The 20,240-nt window shown below is 37.9% G+C and overlaps 1 protein-coding gene across 1 annotated transcript in view; it reads right to left on the minus strand.

Moving 5' to 3' along the window:
- Window positions 1-3,325: 3,325 nt before the first annotated feature.
- OCSTAMP (osteoclast stimulatory transmembrane protein) overlaps window positions 3,326-20,240 on the minus strand; it is a gene marked incomplete at its 5' end in the record, with an annotated part of 28,811 nt that continues 11,896 nt past the window's right edge. Inside the window, one exon of the mRNA XM_053716875.1 lies at window positions 3,326-3,651. Within this exon, the coding sequence (XP_053572850.1) occupies window positions 3,340-3,651 (312 nt within the window). The remainder of the gene's footprint in view (window positions 3,652-20,240) is intronic.

A 20,240-nucleotide genomic window follows, 5' to 3' on the forward strand; every position in this document is an offset into this window, starting at 1 on the left:
GCAGGTGTTAGGTTTCTTTTCAGCCAGCTCAGCCCCATTGTTTCCTATGGGGAAATCGTGCAAGAGCCAGCTTTTTGCCAGCTTACCACTACCGTAAGCAACGCTGGTATTAAAGGTAGAAGTGGCGCTAAATTTGCTTAACGCTCACTTTTCTGAGGCTAACGCAGCCATTCAGAAAACCTGTAATACCAGCGTTGTTTAAAGCTGGAAAAAAAAGGCTTGTTAGCACCGCAGGTTTTTACCAACAAAACTTGTAATCTAGGCGTAAGATAGCAACAATATAACTAATATTTTCATTGTATCTATCTTAGGGTTTATTTTTATTTTACAGGCAACTTTGTATTTATTTTAACTAGGTAGAATAGTTATTAAATAGTTATTAACTATTTAATAACTACCTAGTTAAAATAAAGACAAATTTACCTGTAAAATAAAACCTAACCTATGTTACAATTACACCTAACACTACACTATAATTAAATTAATTACCTAAACTAAATACAATTAATTACAATTTAAATAAATTATTTAAAGTACGACAAAAAACAAACACTAAATTACAGAAAATAATAAAATAATTACAAGAATTTTAAACTAATTACACCTACCCTAATCCCCCTAACAAAATAAAAAAGCTCCCCAAAATATAAAAAAGCCCTACCCTACACTAAATTACAAATAGCCCTTAAAAGGGCCTTTTGCGGGGCATTGCCCCAAAGTAATCAGCTGTTTTACCTGTAAAAAAATGTACAAATACCCCCCAACATTAAAACCCACCACCCACACAACCAAACCTACTCTAAAACCCACCCAATCCCCCCTTAAAAAACCTAACACTAACCTCTTGAAGATCACCCTACCTTGAGAAGTCTTCATCCAACCGGGCCGAAGTCCTCCACGAAGCCGGCAGAAGTGGTCCTCCAGACGGGCAGAAGTGATCCTCCAGATGGGCAGAAGAGGTCCTCCAGACGGGCAGAAGTCTTCATCCAGGCGGCATCTTCTATCTTTATCCATCCGGCAAGGAGCGGCTCCATCTTCAAGACATCCGACGTGGAGCATCCTCTTCAAACGACGGCAGACTGAAGAATGAAGGTTCCTTTAAATAACGTCATTCAAGATGGCGTCCCTTCAATTCTGATTGGCTGATAGAATTCTATCAGCCAATCGGAGTTAAGGTAGAAAAAATCCTATTGGCTGATGCAATCAGCCAATAGGATTGAAGTTCATTCCTATTGGATGATCCAATCAGCCAATCGGATTGAGCTGGCATTCTGTTGGCTGATTGGATCAGCCAATAGAATGCAAGCTCAATCTTATTGGATGACGTCATTTAAAGGAACCTTCATTCTTCAGTCGGCCGTCTTTTGAAGTGGATGCTCCGCGTCGAATGTCTTGAAGATGGAACCGCTCCACGCCAGATGTATGAAGATAGAAGATGCCGCCTGGATGAAGACCTGCCCGTCTGGAGGACCACTTCTGTCTGTCTGGAGGACCACTTCTGCCAGCTTTGTGGTGGACTTCGGCCCGGTTGGGTGAAGACTTCTCAAGGTAGGGTGATCTTCAAGGGGTTAGTTTTTTTTTAAGGGGGGATTGGGTTGGTTTTAGAATAGGGTTGGTTGCGTGGGTGGTGGGTTTTAATGTTGGGGGGGTATTTCTACATTTTTTTACAGGTAAAAGAGCTGATTGCTTTGGTTCAATGTCCCGCAAAAGGCACTTTTAAGAGCTATTTGTAATTTAGTGTATGGTAGAGCGTTTTTATTTTGAGGGGCTTTTTTATTTTGTTAGGGGGATTAGAGTAGGTGTAATTAGTTTAAAATTCTTGTAATTATTTTATTATTTTCTGTAATTTAGTGGGGGTTTTTTGTACTTTAGATAATTTATTTAAATTGTAATTAATTGCATTTAGTTTAGGTAATGAATTTTATTATAGTGTAGTGTTAGGTGTAATTGTAACATAGGTTAGGTTTTATTTTACAGGTAAATGTGTGTTTATTTTAACTAGGTAGTTATTAAATAGTTAATAACTATTTAATAACTATTGTACCTAGTTAAAATAAATACAAAGTTACCTGTAAAACAAAATAAACCCTAAGATAGATACCATGTAACTATTAGTTATATTGTAGCTATCTTAGGGTTTATTTTATAGGTAAGTATTTAGTTTTAAATAGGAATAATTTAGTTAATGATAGAAATTTTATTTAAATGTTTTAAAATTATATTTCAGTTAGGGGGGTTAGGTTTAAGGTTAGACTTAGGTTTAGGGGTTAATACATTTAATATAGTGGTGACGACGTTGTGGACGGCAGATTAGGGGTTAATAAATGTAGTTAGGTTGTGGCAACATTGGGGGCAGCAGATTAGGGGTTAATAAATATAATGTAGGGTTCAGCGATGTTGGGGGCATCAGATTAGGGGTTCATAAGTATAATGTAGGTGGCAGCGGTGTCCGGAGTGGCAGATTAGGGGTTAATAATAAAATGTAGTTGTCGGCGATGTCAGAGGCGGCAGATTAGGGGTTAATAAGTGTAAGATTAGGGGTGCTTAGACTTGGGGTTCATGTTAGGTTTTAGGTGTAGACATAAAGTATTTTCCCCATAGGAATCAATGGGGCTGCGTTAGAAGCTGAACGCTGCTTTTTTGTCAGGTGTTAGGTTTTTTTTCAGTCGGCTTTCTCCCTTTGATTCCTATGGGGAAATCGTGCACGAGCACGTTTTACCTGCTCACCGCTACCGTAAGCAGCGCTGGTATTGAGGTGAGATGTGGAGCTAAATTTTGCTCTTCAATCACTTTTTTGCCGTTAACGCCGGGTTTGTAAAAACCCGTAATACCAGCGCTGTCTGCAAGTGAGCGGTGAGGGAAAACTGCTCGTTAGCACCGCACCCCTGTTAACGCAAAACTCGTAATCTAGGTGAAAATTAAATAAAAGAGCAAAATACATTAAAATAACAAGAATGATGGATACAAGCAACAATCTGTTTTAGGACTTAACATAAAATAATAATTTTTTTAAAGAGGCATCTTCACTGTAAAGCAAAATTAGATACAAAAAAACACCTTTCAACAAAGGTTGTTCCAATACAACAAATATGATGATTATTTTACAACTGGTGGTAACTGTTCACAAGCTGTTTTGTTTAGAAGAATTGTGCAGAGGTTTAAGACATTTGAGGGCAACAGTGCTAAGATATATATTCCAGACTTGTTTTTCTTTGTTGATCAAAGTTCTTTTACAAGTTCTTTATTGATTTAAATTAGAATTATTTGATTCAAATCTATACAGTAAATCCATTACTTAAGACATATATGCTCTACAAAAGTTTATTGTTGTTAAAAATGTTATGTTTCTTGGGTACGGCTCACATTTGCAGAATGTTTTTTCAATATTTTTTCAAAAAGATATGAAACTCTCTCATCTTCTCTTCTCTCATAAAATGAAGCTGATATTTTCCTTTGCAAGCGTTGCGCATAAGCCTCCAAAAAAATCATGGCATACATCAGTGAGTAGATTAATCCAACTGTGATAATTATAGAATTATTTGGAGAACTTGCTTGTGTTTTACAGTTGGATGAAACAATGGTCATGTGCCATGGGTATTCCTTGTTATGTGAAATACTAGATTTCAGTACTCCACAAATCTTTAACGTACCCTGTGTACAAAAAATAAATGACACCAAGAGAATATTAGGTTAGTAGAGGCTCATGAAAATAACAGGCACTTATCTTGATTTAGGACCAAACAAAATCATGTTCAATCCTTGTAGTTATTACTGAGGTATTTTACACCTTAGCACACAATGGTTCTCTGTGGCATAGCATTCTGAAATGGAAATGTTGTTAGTTGCATTGTGGTCTAAACTATTATATTTGTAAAAACTTATGATGATATCTTGAAATACTATGCATAATATTCATTTTGCAAAGGGTCAGTTTAGGTATTAAAGCTATGTTTAGAAAAAAAATCAAAATAAGTTAGTAATTAAATTTGCAGTTGAGTAACAATACAAAGTAACATGGGTTTATTAAAAAAATGCATATGACAACAAACATTATACAAATAAAGGGGTGGAAAATATCATTTTAGTTAATCAGTCATAGAAAAAGTTCTGGTAAAGGGAATCTTAATAGTCCACTCAACCTCAAGTGCTGGATTACAAGTGAAGTGCATTTGAGAGCACATGGTGCGTTATCTCACGATGGGTCTCTCACTAATAATAAAGTACAATTTGCTATTAATAACCAGCATCTTAGCGAAGCTGAAACTTTCTTTGATGCACCTTATAATTTTAAAGGATAGTGCACATTGCGCTTATAATACAAGTGATGAGTTAAGTGTTGTACTTGAACTCAATCCAAAATCCTGACATAAAATGTAGCACTTTTTGAGTCTAGAAGTAAACCATTATAATTAATAGTATAGCACAGAATAATATGAAGAACTCCACTACTTGCTTAGTGCACCCTCAGCCTAGCGTTCAAAGTATATCCAGCATAAATGTTATAGTGCGCCCACAAAGAAGTCTATTATGCAAGGGATTAGCGCACAGACTGATTTTGGTAGACTATGCTGATTAGCAGGCAGGGTATGAAAGTTGTATATTTCAAGAAATATTTTTTTATATTTACTTAAGCAATAAATTAAGTTAAAAGTATGTGTGTCTAGGTTTTTAATTTTTTGGAAATAAGGGCAGTCGATTCCTCTTGTCCTGGAATGTTTAAAGCAGAAAAGAGGTTATTGCCAAAATTTCCTCACAGATAATCTTCCTTTTAATAGATAGTAATACCTTTCAATGGACCAACAAAATCAATACTTTCTATTGTATAAGCTTTAAAGACATCAAAGGTCTCTTAAAATTGCCTGAATAAAACTTAAGTAAATACGTTTCCATGATCTCCTGGCTAGTATTTGGGACTGGGAGGCTGGGGAAAACATCAGTGTACCTCATGGGAGTAGTCTGAGTGGTTTAAGGGTCAGGACAAATGAGTGTGGGTCACGGGTGAGGTTCAGATGTAATATAGGCGGAATCATGTTCTGATGTGGGTGTAGCTGAGCCACTTGCTAGTCAGACAGTCCCTAGTGGGCAAAAAGGACAGCAGGACAGAGCTCCCAAACTGGGACCATCCTGCAAACAGTGAGCTCTGCATTAATTCCTTGCATGAATAAATGGAGATGTTTTTAAATGAATAAATAACAATTATGCTCTGCAAAATAAATAAAACTGTGTTTATCAACAATTATAATCTGTCTTTAAGAAATATTTTTAAAATATTAAGCAAATTAAGTGAATTGCTAGGTTTTTTAAAACACCATCTACATTTACATTTTCTCATCTGTGTCTCCAGTACCATAATATGCCTTGTTATTAAAGCTACATACTTTATTAAGCTTATCTTAAAGGGACAGTAAACACCTTGAGATTTTAAATGAAATAACTTGTCATTCTTTATTTTGCCCCCTTTCATGTAATTTAGCTCTGACAATTGAGCAATTTCTACTTCTCAGAACTTGAAAAGCACTGTGTTGACTTTTCAAGGTTCACCCTACTACATGTCTTTTAACATTATGTCCATGGCTAGCCTTGTTGTCTGCAGACTTAAGCCCTGATTGGTTCCTCCAAGTATGGTAAATAGTGAGTGGGGTTTGGCAATTGAAAAAAAAATTGCAATAAAAATGATTTTAATCAGTTTTAAAACAGCAATATTTGTCTGATATTTTATTCTATAGCATCATAACATAAATGTCTTCTAATTATAAGATGTTTACTGTTCCTTTAATCTGAGTCTAGGTAAAAAAAAAGTCTCATACCACCAGGGAGTGTTTTAGTCAATCTTGACCTTAAAGCGTAAATATTGCATTCTTTGGTAATTATGTGCTGGTGATCAGTTCTGTGTTTATGTAAGTTATGGCAGACTGGAAACTGACGACTCAGATATACCATATGCTTACAGGTAAGTTATTTACTAATGGTTTCAGCTTTAAACCATAAAACACAACTATTTAAAAACCAGTAATCAGATTAAAAGAGAAAATCTAATCTGTCTGGTTTATTATTATAGCTATTGAGAACATATTTTCAACTTCCTAAAATTGTTTCTTCATTTATCTCAAAGCAAGCTGTGTTTTATTTCTACACTCTAAGCTGCATGACTAATCCTAGCAAACCTATGCTGTTTAAATTTAAAGCTTCATGTTTTAATATGCAAAGTAAAATGATCCATAACTTACTAAATCATATAGTTCCACCTAGTGCCAAAATAAGGACATTCTCGGGTCACAGAAATTGATTGTTTGGCAAAAGTTTTTGGCCACTGCTAAGCATTATAAACGTGCTACCTAAATGAATAATTATTTGTAGCAAATGTAGGGTTTGTCTGCTATGTTAGAGAGTTTTAAAGAAATGTTAGAAGGGAAGTTCGGCGTGCGGCTGCACTAATCCGGAACCGGAACTACGAGTAGACCACAGGGTCACAGGATCCTCCAATAATGGATCAGCTAGTCCGGAGTGCCGTAGCCAGGGAGATCAGGCCCAAGGTATGTAATCCAAAGTGAAAAAATGGCAGGCACTACTCGGGGGTGAAATTCAAACAGCAGTTTATTAATTTAAGCCACACATAAACAAGAACAGGCTTAAAATAACTCCAGCAACATACGGACAGAAGGGTAGACACAGAGGGACAGACTGCCTGACGCGTTTCGCGCCCCCTAGTGGCGCTTAATCATAGGCTAAGTTAGTAACAGCAAGACACCCCTTATATACACACAAGGGAATTAACCCTGCCCCCACCAACAATTAGTTTTAAAACATAATGATGTATTCTATAATGTATTTAAAGCTGAGGCAATTGAGTTATAAAAGAGAGACATAATATATCACCCTGCAGTATTGTTATAAATCCATTACTAGTATAAATGTTAAAGTAATAGATAGATACTCCAATCAGGCTCACAATGAGACAGAAAAGCGCAAAAAGGGATACAGAAAAGGCACAAGAAGAGAAGGGGAAAATTAAAAGACTAACTAAATAAGTTAATATCCAAAATGTTATCAACCTAGTCAAAAAAGCCAATACTCCTATATTAAAACACATATACTGAATAAACAAAAAAGTACAAATTCAATAAGTAAATTATTCTAATGGTCTTCCAATTCATAATAAAAATAATAAATGTATATATAATACACAAATTAAATTAGAAAGGAGTCCGTGTATCAATGTATATGTGTAAATAGAGTATATAGAAAAAACCTAAGTATCAATAAAGAAATTGATGTCACATTCCTTATTCATGCCATTAGGTATCCTAGTGTGTAATTTTAGGATCCAGTAAAGTTCTTTTCTATCTAGGATTTTATTTTTGTTACCACCCCTTGGGGGGAGGGTGACTCTATCAATGACTTGTATTGACATGTCTGCAATGTGACTAAAGTGATGATAATTGAAATGGTTAGCTACTGCAGAGTCTACAAAATAATTTTTAGCATCCCTAATATGTTCACCATGTCTTGTTCTTATCTCACGTGACGTTTTCCCTACGTATTGGCTTTTACATAAGTTACAGGTAAGTAGGTAGACCACGTAAGAGGTTCTACAATTAGCATAAAAGTCTATTTGGTAAGTTTTATCGTCATAAGAGGAACTAAAACTATTACCTACTATTATATTCATGCAAGTCGTGCATTGTCTACCACCACATTTAAAATTACCCTTCTTTGAAAGCCAGCAAGTGGGATTTCGGTGGTTTTTGGTTGTAACCATACTGGGAGATAGAAATCTAGATAGAGTTTTAGGCTTTCTTGAAACAAAACGGCAGTTGCCAATCAGGGGTTTTAAGATTGGATCACCCATTAGTAAATGGAGATGTTTTTTAAGTATACCAACTATTCTCATGTATTGTGGTGAATACTCAGTAGAGAATACCACAGAGTCCCCTGACACATGTTTTTCAGAGCCATGTCTCTTATTTAGCCTATAATTATAAGTTTTAACATGCTGTCTGCATATTTCTAGGTCATCGGGGTTGTATCCTCTGTTGATGAGTCTGTTTTTTAACTCCAAAGATTGTTCATCATAAATATTATCAGACTTCGTATTCCTACACAGTCTGATAAATTGACCCTTTGGAATAGCTTTAATTAAATGAGATGGATGTTGAGAAGCGGCATGCAGGATTGTATTTCCAGCAGTGCTCTTCCTATATGTTTTTGTCATGATCATGTCCCCAGCGGTGTACAGTGTAAGATCAAGAAAATGTATCTCTTTAGTATTCATTTCGCCAGTAAATTTCAAACCCAATTCATTAGTGCTGAAATAGAGTAGCATACTATTTAAAAGATCTGGATCCCTATCACTGCGCACCACTAGGAGCAGGTCATCTATATATCTGACGAAGAGCTCTATCTGTCCAGACCAGGGGTTGGTGGGGGAGTAAACGTACATTAGCTCCCACCAGGCAACAAAAATATTGGCAAATGCCGGGGCAAATTTTGCCCCCATGGCCGTCCCCCTTATCTGCAGGTAGAACTCTCCGTCAAAAGAAAAAAAGTTGTGTGTTAATAGAAATCTCAGAACATCACCTATATATAGTCTTACTGTATCATCTAACTTGCCCTGTCGTTCCAAGAAAAAATCAACTGCCTGGTATAAAGAGACATGATGTCTGCAGTTATCCAACAAAAATCCTCCTCCCACCTGATAGTATCCAATGTTGCAAGGAGATGGGAAGTATCCTTCAAATAGCTTGATTGTGTCATAGCAATAGGCTGAAGGATACTATCCATCCATTCTCCAAGTGGCTCAAAAAGAGAACCAATCCCTGCCACAATCGGCCTACCAGGTGGACATGTGGCATTCTTATGTATCTTTGGTACATGATGGAATATAGGAGTAATAGGATGATTAGGTATTAGTGACTCCAGATCTTTAGCAGAGAAAACTCCCAAAATAACACCATCCTCAATCAGTCTAGTTAGTTCCTTTTTGAACATGGAGGTTGGATTGCCAGGAAGCCTGCGATAAACAGTAGGGTCTGACAGTTGCCTGTCAGCTTCTTGAAGGTAAAAAACCTTGTCCATCACAACTATGCTGCCACCCTTATCCGAATTCCTTATAACAATATCTTTATTTTCTCTTAGATGCTTAAGTGCTAAACGCTCTGCTCGATTCAGATTAGGGGTGGCAGCATTAGAAGTGGCAGCATTTCCAAAATTCCCGGTATACACATCCTGTTCAAGTTTAAATATGTCCTCTTGGACTGCCTTTTGGTATGCATTTACTATAGGGCCCCTAAAATTAATAGGGTAGAAGGATGAACTATTCTTCACAGGGTGTTTCAGGGCATTTTTTGGTTCATCACCATTATGATCAACACCAGGATTATAAAGGGATTCAAGTGTAGCAACAGCACAAGCATCTTGAAAAGGTAAGTGTACAGGACATACAACATGAGCACTGCCAGACTCAGTAGTCTCAGCCACTTCACATTCATTACCCACATCTCCATTAGTTAAAGCAAAAAAGCGTTTCAAAGCTAATTTGCGGACAAATTTATTAATATCAAGTAGGGTACTGAAACTAGAAAACTTGTTGGTGGGGGCAAAGCCTAAACCCTTTGATAGAATAGCATGTTCCTCTTTTGATAAACTATATTGTGATATGTTAAAAATGCTTATATCATTAGAGGATACATGCTCCATTTAATTTACTAGTGTCTCTTTTTCTGTTTCTTGTTTCGTTTTCCCCCTTCCTTTTCTCCATCTTCTTCGCCTTCTTTTCCTTTTTCCTTTAAGCTCCTTGTCTTTGGGCGCACTTCCAGGTTCGCAGCCTCCTTCAGGGGTTTCTGTAAAAAAACACAGGAGGGAGGAGAAGAGGAGGGAGAAGAAGAGGGTGAGGAAGAGCAAAGAGATGAAACTGAAGAGAATGAACTGGCAGTAGTGTTTGCTTCAGAATCAGAGGATTCACCCTCTGAAGTACTAAAGGCAACCCTTTTAGTGTCCTTCTTTTTAAGAATTGACTTTGGTTCTATATTGGAGGCACTTTGTTGTATGGGTTGTTGTTTCTTTTTTCCAAACTTGTTTTTATTTCTATTTGAAGGATGTTGTTTGCGAATAATCATCCAGTTATAAACTTTATTCTTATCTCTGTTAAATTTGTTTCCCTTTCTGGTGGCTTGATCCTGGTCACATTTTCTTAATACCTCATCCATTTTCTTTTTATGAGTCAAATATCTAGGACTACCTTGCAATGGTTGGATGTCATCATTAATGGTGTTAACAGATTCTTTGATTTTCATTCTTTTTTTCTCTTTTACGCTTATAAGGATGTTGATAAGTTTAAATGAGCACTCTGTGAGGGCTGTGTTCCAATCATCCTGATCTATTTGTTCATCAAATTCAAAGGATGGATATTTCTTTATCCTTAAACCCCGTGGGATCCTTTGTGCTCCTAGATATCTATTAAAGGCAACTATGTCCCACATTAGTCGCAAATCTGTTGTAAGGTACTGTTGTAGCAGCCTGAAGTTCTTTTTTAACTCATTTTAACTCATTATTGTAAGGTTCAATATCCTCTTTTGTGAAAACTTTATCAAAGAATTCACTTCTTGTGCCCATATCAAACATATATTGTGTATCATGTACGGTGGCATCGATGTTCTCGTTAAACTCATTGTCCTCAGACAAAATACTAACTCCCTCTGTGTCTATATTTTTCTCTGCCATGCTGGATAAAGTAATTTAGTTCTCAACCCCCTAATACGGTATAGCTGATTATAATACTGTCCGGTTTTTATTAAAGTCACGGTAAATCTGCTGAGTTAATTGTATACGCTATGCAAGCTATTTTCAAAACTGTACGTGAGCATAGAAACAGTTCAATGCGTGATATAACAACAGAAAGATCCAGATCTTTTAAATAGTATGCTACTCTATTTCAGCACTAATGAATTGGGTTTGAAATTTACTGGCGAAATGAATACTAAAGAGATACATTTTCTTGATCTTACACTGTACACCGCTGGGGACATGATCATGACAAAAACATATAGGAAGAGCACTGCTGGAAATACAATCCTGCATGCCGCTTCTCAACATCCATCTCATTTAATTAAAGCTATTCCAAAGGTCAATTTATCAGACCGCGTAGGAATACGAAGTCTGATAATATTTATGATGAACAATCTTTGGAGTTAAAAAACAGACTCATCAACAGAGGATACAACACCGATGACCTAGAAATATGCAGACAGCATGTTAAAACTAATAATTATAGGCTAAATAAGAGACATGGCTCTGAAAAACATGTGTCAGGGGACTCTGTGGTATTCTCTACTGAGTATTCACCACAATACATGAGTATAGTTGGTATACTTAAAAAACATCTCCATTTACTAATGGGTGATCCAATCTTAAAACCCCTGATTGGCAACTGCCGTTTTGTTTCAAGAAAGCCTAAAACTCTATCTAGATTTCTATCTCCCAGTATGGTTACAACCAAAAACCACCGAAATCCCACTTGCTGGCTTTCAAAGAAGGGTAATTTTAAATGTGGTGGTAGACAATGCACGACTTGCATGAATATAATAGTAGGTAATAGTTTTAGTTCCTCTTATGACAATAAAACTTACCAAATAGACTTTTATGCTAATTGTAGAACCTCTTACGTGGTCTACCTACTTACCTGTAACTTATGTAAAAGCCAATACGTAGGGAAAACGTCACGTGAGATAAGAACAAGACATGGTGAACATATTAGGGATGCTAAAAATTATTTTGTAGACTCTGCAGTAGCTAACCATTTCAATTATTATCACTTTAGTCATATTGCAGACATGTCAATACAAGTCATTGATAGAGTCACCCTCCCCCCAAGGGGTGGTAACAAAAATAAAATCCTAGATAGAAAAGAACTTTACTGGATCCTAAAATTACACACTAGGATACCTAATGGCATGAATAAGGAATGTGACATCAATTTCTTTATTGATACTTAGGTTTTTTCTATATACTCTATTTACACATATACATTGATACACGGACTCCTTTCTAATTTAATTTGTGTATTATATATACATTTATTATTTTTATTATGAATTGGAAGACCATTAGAATAATTTACTTATTGAATTTGTACTTTTTTGTTTATTCAGTATATGTGTTTTAATATAGGAGTATTGGCTTTTTTGACTAGGTTGATAAAATTTTGGATATTAACTTATTTATTTAGTCTTTTAATTTTCCCCTTCTCTTCTTGTGCCTTTTCTGTATCCCTTTTTGCGCTTTTCTGTCTCATTGTAAGCCTGATTGGAGTATCTATCTATTACTTTAACATTTATACTAGTAATGGATTTATAACAATACTGCAGGGTGGTATATTATGTCTCTCTTTTATAACTCAATTGCCTCAGCTTTAAATACATTATAGAATACATCAGTATGTTTTAAAACTAATTGTTGGTGGGGGCAGGGTTAATTCCCTTGTGTGTATATAAGGGGTGTCTTGCTGTTACTAACTTAGCCTATGATTAAGCGCCACTAGGGGGCGTGAAACGCGTCAGGCAGTCTGTCCCTCTGTGTCTACCCTTCTGTCCGTATGTTGCTGGAGTTATTTTAAGCCTGTTCTTGTTTATGTGTGGCTTAAATTAATAAACTGCTGTATGAATTTCACCCCCGAGTAGTGCCTGCCATTTTTTCACTTTAGTTTTAAAGAAATGTTTAGAATTGATGAGTCTCATTCCACTAATGAGTCGTCAGGTAGCAGTTATTTAAATCTGATGGTAGATGGGAATATTTAAAAACTTTGAATTTTTCAGCCAGAAAACTGATGATCAGTTGTTACCATAATTAAGAATATATAAAGTCTACTTTTATATTATTGTGATTATTTCAGGTTGTTTAATATTTTAAATAGTTATCGGCCTAGACGTAATAAAGTCCGCAATGCCTGCAAGAATGAAGCTACCAGTCCTTATTGGGCTAACACTTACTCCTTTTTTTCAACAGGGAAATCACCTATATTTTAAAAAATATGTTATTTAATTAAGCCAACTTCTTCAGCTTTTTGACGGTGAGGTAAAGACTCCCTGTTTTTTCTCAGACTGCATTCTGATCAAAATCGTAAACATTCTCAAGCTAACAAAAAATCTTGATGAAAAATACATGTTTTAACTATCCTCAGGTAACCTGAAAACTAAAAAAGATTTAGATCATTTAGATGAGGGTTTTTTTCTCCCTTGGTTCAGGTATCATCAAGTTGGCCATTATATAAGCACAAATAAAGAAATATATAAGCTCATTAGACCATTAACTACTTTGGAAAAATTGTGCCAGACGACGACCAACACTCCCAGAAGTCTTATCTTGTCTATAAATACAATGCTGAAGTCTGCTACGTCAACAGACCCACCTAACTATGTGTTGGCTTAGGTAAAGGAACTACAAAGCAGCTTTCCACAACAAACTTGGAAATAAATATTCCAGAAAATGAGCAGCTATACACACTGCGCAAGAAACAAACACAAAGCTACTGGTTAGGTGGTATCGGACATCACGTAGAATTTAATATTTTTTTTCCAGCAGCATCTGATATATATTACAGGGGATAATTAGAAAAAATATTACAGGGATAATTAGAAAAAGGGGCTATGTTACATATATGGGGACAAGTTTTATCTAACATAAATAAGATTCTTTCCTGATACCTACAATTTGTACCTCAGGTCTTCTTCTACAATTTGTTAGTAAGGATATATTGTTGTATAAAGTGTGAACTTTGCCAAATTATTAGCGATGTGGCTAAACAGCGATTAGCATCAAATTGAAAGACTAGTATGATCCACACTATTGACAACTAAGATATATACATCCCTTGTATTGGAGAGATACTACTATTGTATTATAAAACTGGGAAATTAGAGATGTGTCAAGCTATGATGTCTTATTGGAAAACATACATGAGAAATTAAAGGCGATCATACTTAATAGTTATAATGGAAGTTAGAAATGTAATCAGTGATACCATATAGATGTACTGATCCATATAACACACACAGAGTAATAATTTCTATTGCAAAATATGGAGCTCTTATATATTAATGACTCAGCATAGATTTATTCCAGTTTATTTCAGTTGATTGTATTTTACCTTGTTTAGTTATGAGATAATTTACACATTTTGTAAACTAGATAGATAATATAACAAACAGCATCTTGAATTTGTGGACTTTTCAATGAAAATGGGCATTTAAACTTTTTTTATGTATTAATTTATTTTGCATATCAACTCAGATATTTCATAAAAATAATAAAGAAAATAAAAAGAAAATACATGTTTTAAACCATTTTATCTGCAAAAATTCCCTTCTGGACTCATTATTGGAGGACAGCCATTATGGTTTGCATACATAGATGGACTGTGGCTTTTTCATCATTAGTCTCTGAAGATAAGGGACTGTGCTAAAAATGTTAAAAATATTGACAATACAAATAGCATCCCTCATCAGTCATACACACCCAGATATGGGGGAGGAGTAATGTGTGCTCCAACTTTATAACAGAAGATTCCTTTTCTATTTATAATATCGGGTGACGTTTAGTATGGTGAAGCAGCATGACCCTCTACAATATGATTACAATATGATTCTATCATACTCCATTTGTATAATATATAATATGCACATTATGAGAGAATAAGGATGCAAATAATATAGTATGTAAATATTTGAATGTAGGATCAGTATTAGCTTTGTTTTTAAACCACGGTGTTATGATACTGCCTCTAGCCTTTAGAGCCTTGTGTGCCTAATAATATCCTGTTATTTTTTAACATGTCCGTATGATTGAATTTGCATAACTGCATAAACTTAAAAGTCACATTGTATATAGAGGCGATCTTTTGCTTTGATGTAATGATACGATTGCAGATCCCTCTCCTTTGTTTTGACAATAAGCTGTTTTGACTGACACCTCCCACACCAGTGTAATCGGATGAATCGGGACGTGGCGTGTCTTGATGATGTCACAATTGCGTGACAGTGATGTGGAGGTAAGCGGTAGCAAGCAGCTGTATTAGCTATGGATAAGTATTGTTAAGATTAATGTGCTATGGGGTACATAAGGGATAAGGATATGGTGTTGGGATATACTGGGTGTTCTTTCAGTGCCATTTGACAAAGGGACCCGACCTGTAGCCGAAACTTTATAGAATTTTAAAGGCTGAAATAAAAGCTATATTTTATTGGAACAAAGTCCAGTGAGTGCTCTCCTTCTTTTGGATGTATATATATATATATATATATATATATATACATATATATATATATATATATATATAAATATGTAGTTATGAATAAATAGAACATATTCTTCTATGTAAAGAATATTGGAATGAGAAATATTAATAGTTCATGTGGGGTTAGCGCATTTCCTTAAATGCGGCTGGGTTTGTGCAACTTGTTGGGTGTTTCTCCACTGTTCCCACTACATTGAAGTCTATGGGCCATATTTAAAAAGCAGCTGTCTCCGCCTGAAATTTCCATCTCGACAGAAACTTACATTAAGAAGCAGCGGTCGTAAGACATGGCGGATAATTGACACCCCCTGCTAGCGGCCAATTGGCCACAAATGTGCAGGGTGGCATTGTCAGGTTTTTTTTTCCTGCTTTGTTTGCCGTGTGCTGCTGGCAGCCATTTTGCTTACCTTTTCTTGCTGAATCTGGAGCAGAGTGTGTGATGCTACTCATTTCCTGCACGCCCTTTTATGGCCAGACTGTTGTACATCATTCGTGTGAGACAGGTTGCAGTCTCAGAATTGTGATGTCATCTCTTATTATTTAAAGGGCCTCTGTTCAGTATGCTTTGCCCTTGCATTGTCTCAGACCTGTTTGTGAGTTTCTGTGTTTTCCTGGCTGTCTGACGGCCCTCCTGGTTCCTGACTCGTCTCGTCTGACTACTCGCTTTGGCTCCTGACACGGCTCGTCTGACACAGCAGACTACCAGCTCTGGCTTTGACTCCTGGCCTGTTATTTGACTTGTGGACTTTTTATTATTTATTTGTTATTAATAAAGGTGTGATTATTTTTGCACTTCTCGTCTCAGTCTGATTCCTGGCACCCTGACATTATGCAAGTGCCATGAATCCTGATGGTGCTAATAATCCACCTTTATCTACCATCATTTCCAGGATGGATGAACAGGATCACCGCTTGGATCAATTTTCACTAGCCCTACAAACCCTGATGACTCGCACTGCACATTTGGACCAGAGTGTCCCACAAGTTATTACTGCTCCTGTTTTCGCTGCTGCACCTAGTCCTGCCAGGAGCATGTTCGGTTCTGCACCTCTACCTCAGTGATATGGAGGTGATCCTATTCAGTGTAGAGGTTTTTTGAACCAGGTTGGCATTTACTTTGAAATGTTACCTCAGGTGTTTCCCTCTGACAGAGCTAAGGTGGGATTTCTCATTTCGTTACTCTCTGACACAGCTCTTGCCTAGGCTAATCCCTTGTGGGAGACTAATAAACCTGTGATTTCAAATTACCCTGAATTTGTGGCCTCCTTTCGAAGGGTTTTGATGTTCCGGCTCACTCCTCCTCTGCTGCTAAATGACTCATGTCCATTCAGCAAGGTACGAGATCTGTTGCTCAGAATGCCATTGAGTTCCATACGCTTACCGCAGAGGTAGGTTGGAACAATGAAGCCTTTGTTGGGCTCTCTGATGTGATTAAAGACAAAGTTGCTGCCAGAGATTTACCAGAGGATCTCAAGACATTGGTGTCTTTTTTAATCCTAATTGACATCAGACTAAGTGAGAGGCCCTCTTTCAAGGAGCACTTGCGCAGAAGCCTCCTGTTACATTGTCTCCTACGTGTTCATTCCCACCCATGCCTCCTGGTCCCGAGTCAACAGGTACTGCTGAGCCGATGCAGTTGGGATTCATGCATTTCTTGGCAGAGAGGGCCTTTTGGAGGAGGGAGGGGCTCTGCCTCTATTGTGGGTTACAGGGCCACCTTTTAAAGTCTTGTCCTACACGGCTGGGAAACGCTCGCACCTAAGGTCCTGTCTGGGGCAGACCTTGGGTGGTTTATTCTCATCCCTGGAACCGGTTGTCCTTTCCTGTATGGACTCCTCCATAGTAACCCAGGCTCTTGTTGACTCCAGTGCTGCAGGCGTTTTTCATTGACAGTGCTTTTGTATCAAAGCACTCCATTCCTGTATTGCCTCGGTACATTCTGCTTGCTATTGAGGCCATTGATGGCAGGCCCCTTCAGCCAGCACACGTTACTCACAAAACCGCTCCGTTATACATGGCTGTTGGGGCTCTCCATTTTGAAACCCTCCAGTTCCAGGTGATAAACTCTCTGCATTTTCCGGTTGTTCTGGGTTATCCCTGGCTCCAAAAGCAAAATCCCAGTCTCGACTGGCAGAGGTCCGAAATTTTGTCATGGTCCCTGCAACTTGTCTTTGGAAACCAGTCAAAGTCTTGTGTACTTCTTCGGTATTTCAATTGCCAGCGGAGTACTGAGAGTTCCTAGATGTTTTTGACAAGGTGTATGCTGGTACATTGCCTCCTCAACAGTCTTATGATTGTGCCATAGACCTTGAACCCAGAACCATTCCTCCTCGCGGCCGGGTTTACCCTCTGTCTGTGACGGAGAATTGTGCTATGGAGTAGTATGTTGCCGATGCTCCATCGCAGGGGATCATCTACAAATCCTGCTCACCTGCAGGGTCTGGCCTCTTTTTTGTGAAGAAAAAGGGTGGCGAGTTAACACCATGCATCGATTATAGGGGTCTTAATCGTCATACCATTAAGAATGCTTACCCTATTCAGCTCATTACGGAACTCTTTGACCTCCTCAAGGGAGCTACAGTCTTTTCTAAACTTGATTTGAGAGGAGCATATAATCTCATTAGGATTAAGGAGGGCCACGAATGGAAAACAACACTTAACACCAGGAGCGGGGATTATGAGTATCTTGTAATGCCCTTTGGTCTATGTAATGCTCCTGCTGTTTTCCAGGAATTTATTAATGATATTCTACGAGATATGTTGCAACAGTGTGTTGTGGTGCACTTAGATGATATCCTCATACACTCACTCACTCTTGAGGGTCATAATTCTGAGGTTACACAGGTACTTCAGAGATTACATGAGAACGGCATGTTTTGTAAACTCGAGAAATGTGAGTTCCATCAGACTCAAGTAACCTTCCTAAGTTATGTGATCTCCGTTGCAGGGTTCTCTATGGATCCTGACAAGTTGTCTGCAGTTCTGCAGTGGCCTCACCCATTTGGTCTTCACTCTATTCAACGTTTTTTGGGCTTTGCCAATTACTATAGGAAGTTTATTAAAAACTTTTCTTACTTGGTCAAACCTATCACTGACATGACCCGTAAGGAGAATGATCCACTCCATTGGTCACCTACTGCTTAAAAGGCTTTTGAGAGTCTTAAGACTGCCTTTGCTGCCGCTCAACTTCTGGCTTATCCTAACCCTGTCCTGCCTTTCATTCTTGAGGTTGATGCATCTGAGACTGGAGTAGGTGCCCTCTTGTCTCAACATCCTACACCTGATGGTTCCTTGCATACATGCAGTTTCTTCTCTAATAAATTGTCTCCGGCGGTATGCAATTATGAAATTGGTGACAGGGAATTACTAGCCATCATTTTTGGCACTTAAGGAATGGAGGCACCGTCTCGAGGGCACTAGCGTACCAGTGCTCATTCTTACTGACCACAAGAATTTGACTTATCTATCCGAAGCAAAAAGTTTGTCGCCCCGACAGGCCAGATGGGCGCTATTTTTGTCTCTGTTTAATTATGTGGTCTCCTTCCTGTCTGGTAGTAAGAATGTTAGGGCTGATACCTTCTCTCGACAATTTTCACCTCTATTCAAGGAGGAGTCTGTACCTATTCTAGTTATACCTCCTGATCATATTTTGGCTATCATACGTACTAATTTGACTTCTCCCTTGGGGGAGGAGATCCTGCCTGCACAAACCAATGCACCTCCTGAGAAACCTAGTGGTAAGTGCTTTGTTCCTGAGAATCTTCAAACTAAACTCATGCACACTTACCACTATCCTAAAGCCGCAGGTCACCTGGGCAAAAAACAAATGATTTGGTCTGTCACTCAACAATTCTGGTGGCCAGGTCTTTGTTCTGATGTTGCTGCGTATGTTGCCTCCTGCTCAGTTTGTGCATATAATAAGACTTCTCAATGTCTTCCTGTGGGTCTTCAACCTATTGCTAATAGTGAGTGTCCTACAACACACCTTTCCATGGACTTCATTATTGAGCTCCATGTTTCCAATGGCAATACTGTTATCCTAATGGTGGTTGACCGTTTTTCTAAAATGTCACATTGCATTACCTTGAAGAAGCTGCCTACCGCTCAGGAGCTTGCTTCAATTTTTGCCTGGGAGGTTTTCCATTTACATGGGTTACCCAGAGAGATAGTCTCGGACCGGGGTATTGAGTTTGTCTCCAGATTTTGGCGTTTCTTTTGTGCTCAAATGGGGATCCAGCTTTCCTTCTCCTCGGCATATCCCCCTCAAACCAATGGGGCTGTGGAACCGTCTAATCAAGCTCTTGAACAGTTTCTCCATTGCTATGTCTCAGATCACCACAATAATTGGTCTAAACTGTTACCTTGGGCAGAGTTCGCTCATAATAGTGCTATTAATGCTTCCTCCCTGTTATCCCCGTTCATGGCGAATTATGGGTTTCAACCATTCTTGTTGCCCGATTCATTCATGTCTCAGGGTATTCTGGCTTTGGAGGAACATCTCCAGGCAACTCCGTTCCACGTGGGTGCAGATTCAGGATTGTCTTCATCGTTCTATGCAGCGCCAAAAGTTTCAGGCTGATCGTAGGCGTCTGCCTGCACCTTCCTACCAGGTTGGTGAGAGTGTTTGGCTGTCCTCTCGAAACTTGAACCTTAATGTGCCTTCCAATAAACTTGCTCCTCATTATGTTGGTCCTTTTCAAATACTCCAATAGGTCAATCCTGTGGCACTCTTGACCTTCCTCCTGCAATGCGCATCTCCAATGTTTTTCATGTCTCCCTCTTGAAACCATTGGTTTGTAATCGGTTTACCACTGTGTTGCCTCATCCCCATCCTATCTCTGTTGACAACCATGAAGAATATGAGGTCAGCATCATTATTGACTCTCGTATGTCCAGGGGCTCTGTACAGTATTTGGTTCACTGGAGGGGCTACAGTCCTGAGTAGCGTTCATGG

Source organism: Bombina bombina, chromosome 1 (genome assembly GCF_027579735.1).
Source record: "Bombina bombina isolate aBomBom1 chromosome 1, aBomBom1.pri, whole genome shotgun sequence".
In the NCBI taxonomy this organism is placed as follows: Eukaryota; Metazoa; Chordata; class Amphibia; order Anura; family Bombinatoridae; genus Bombina; species Bombina bombina.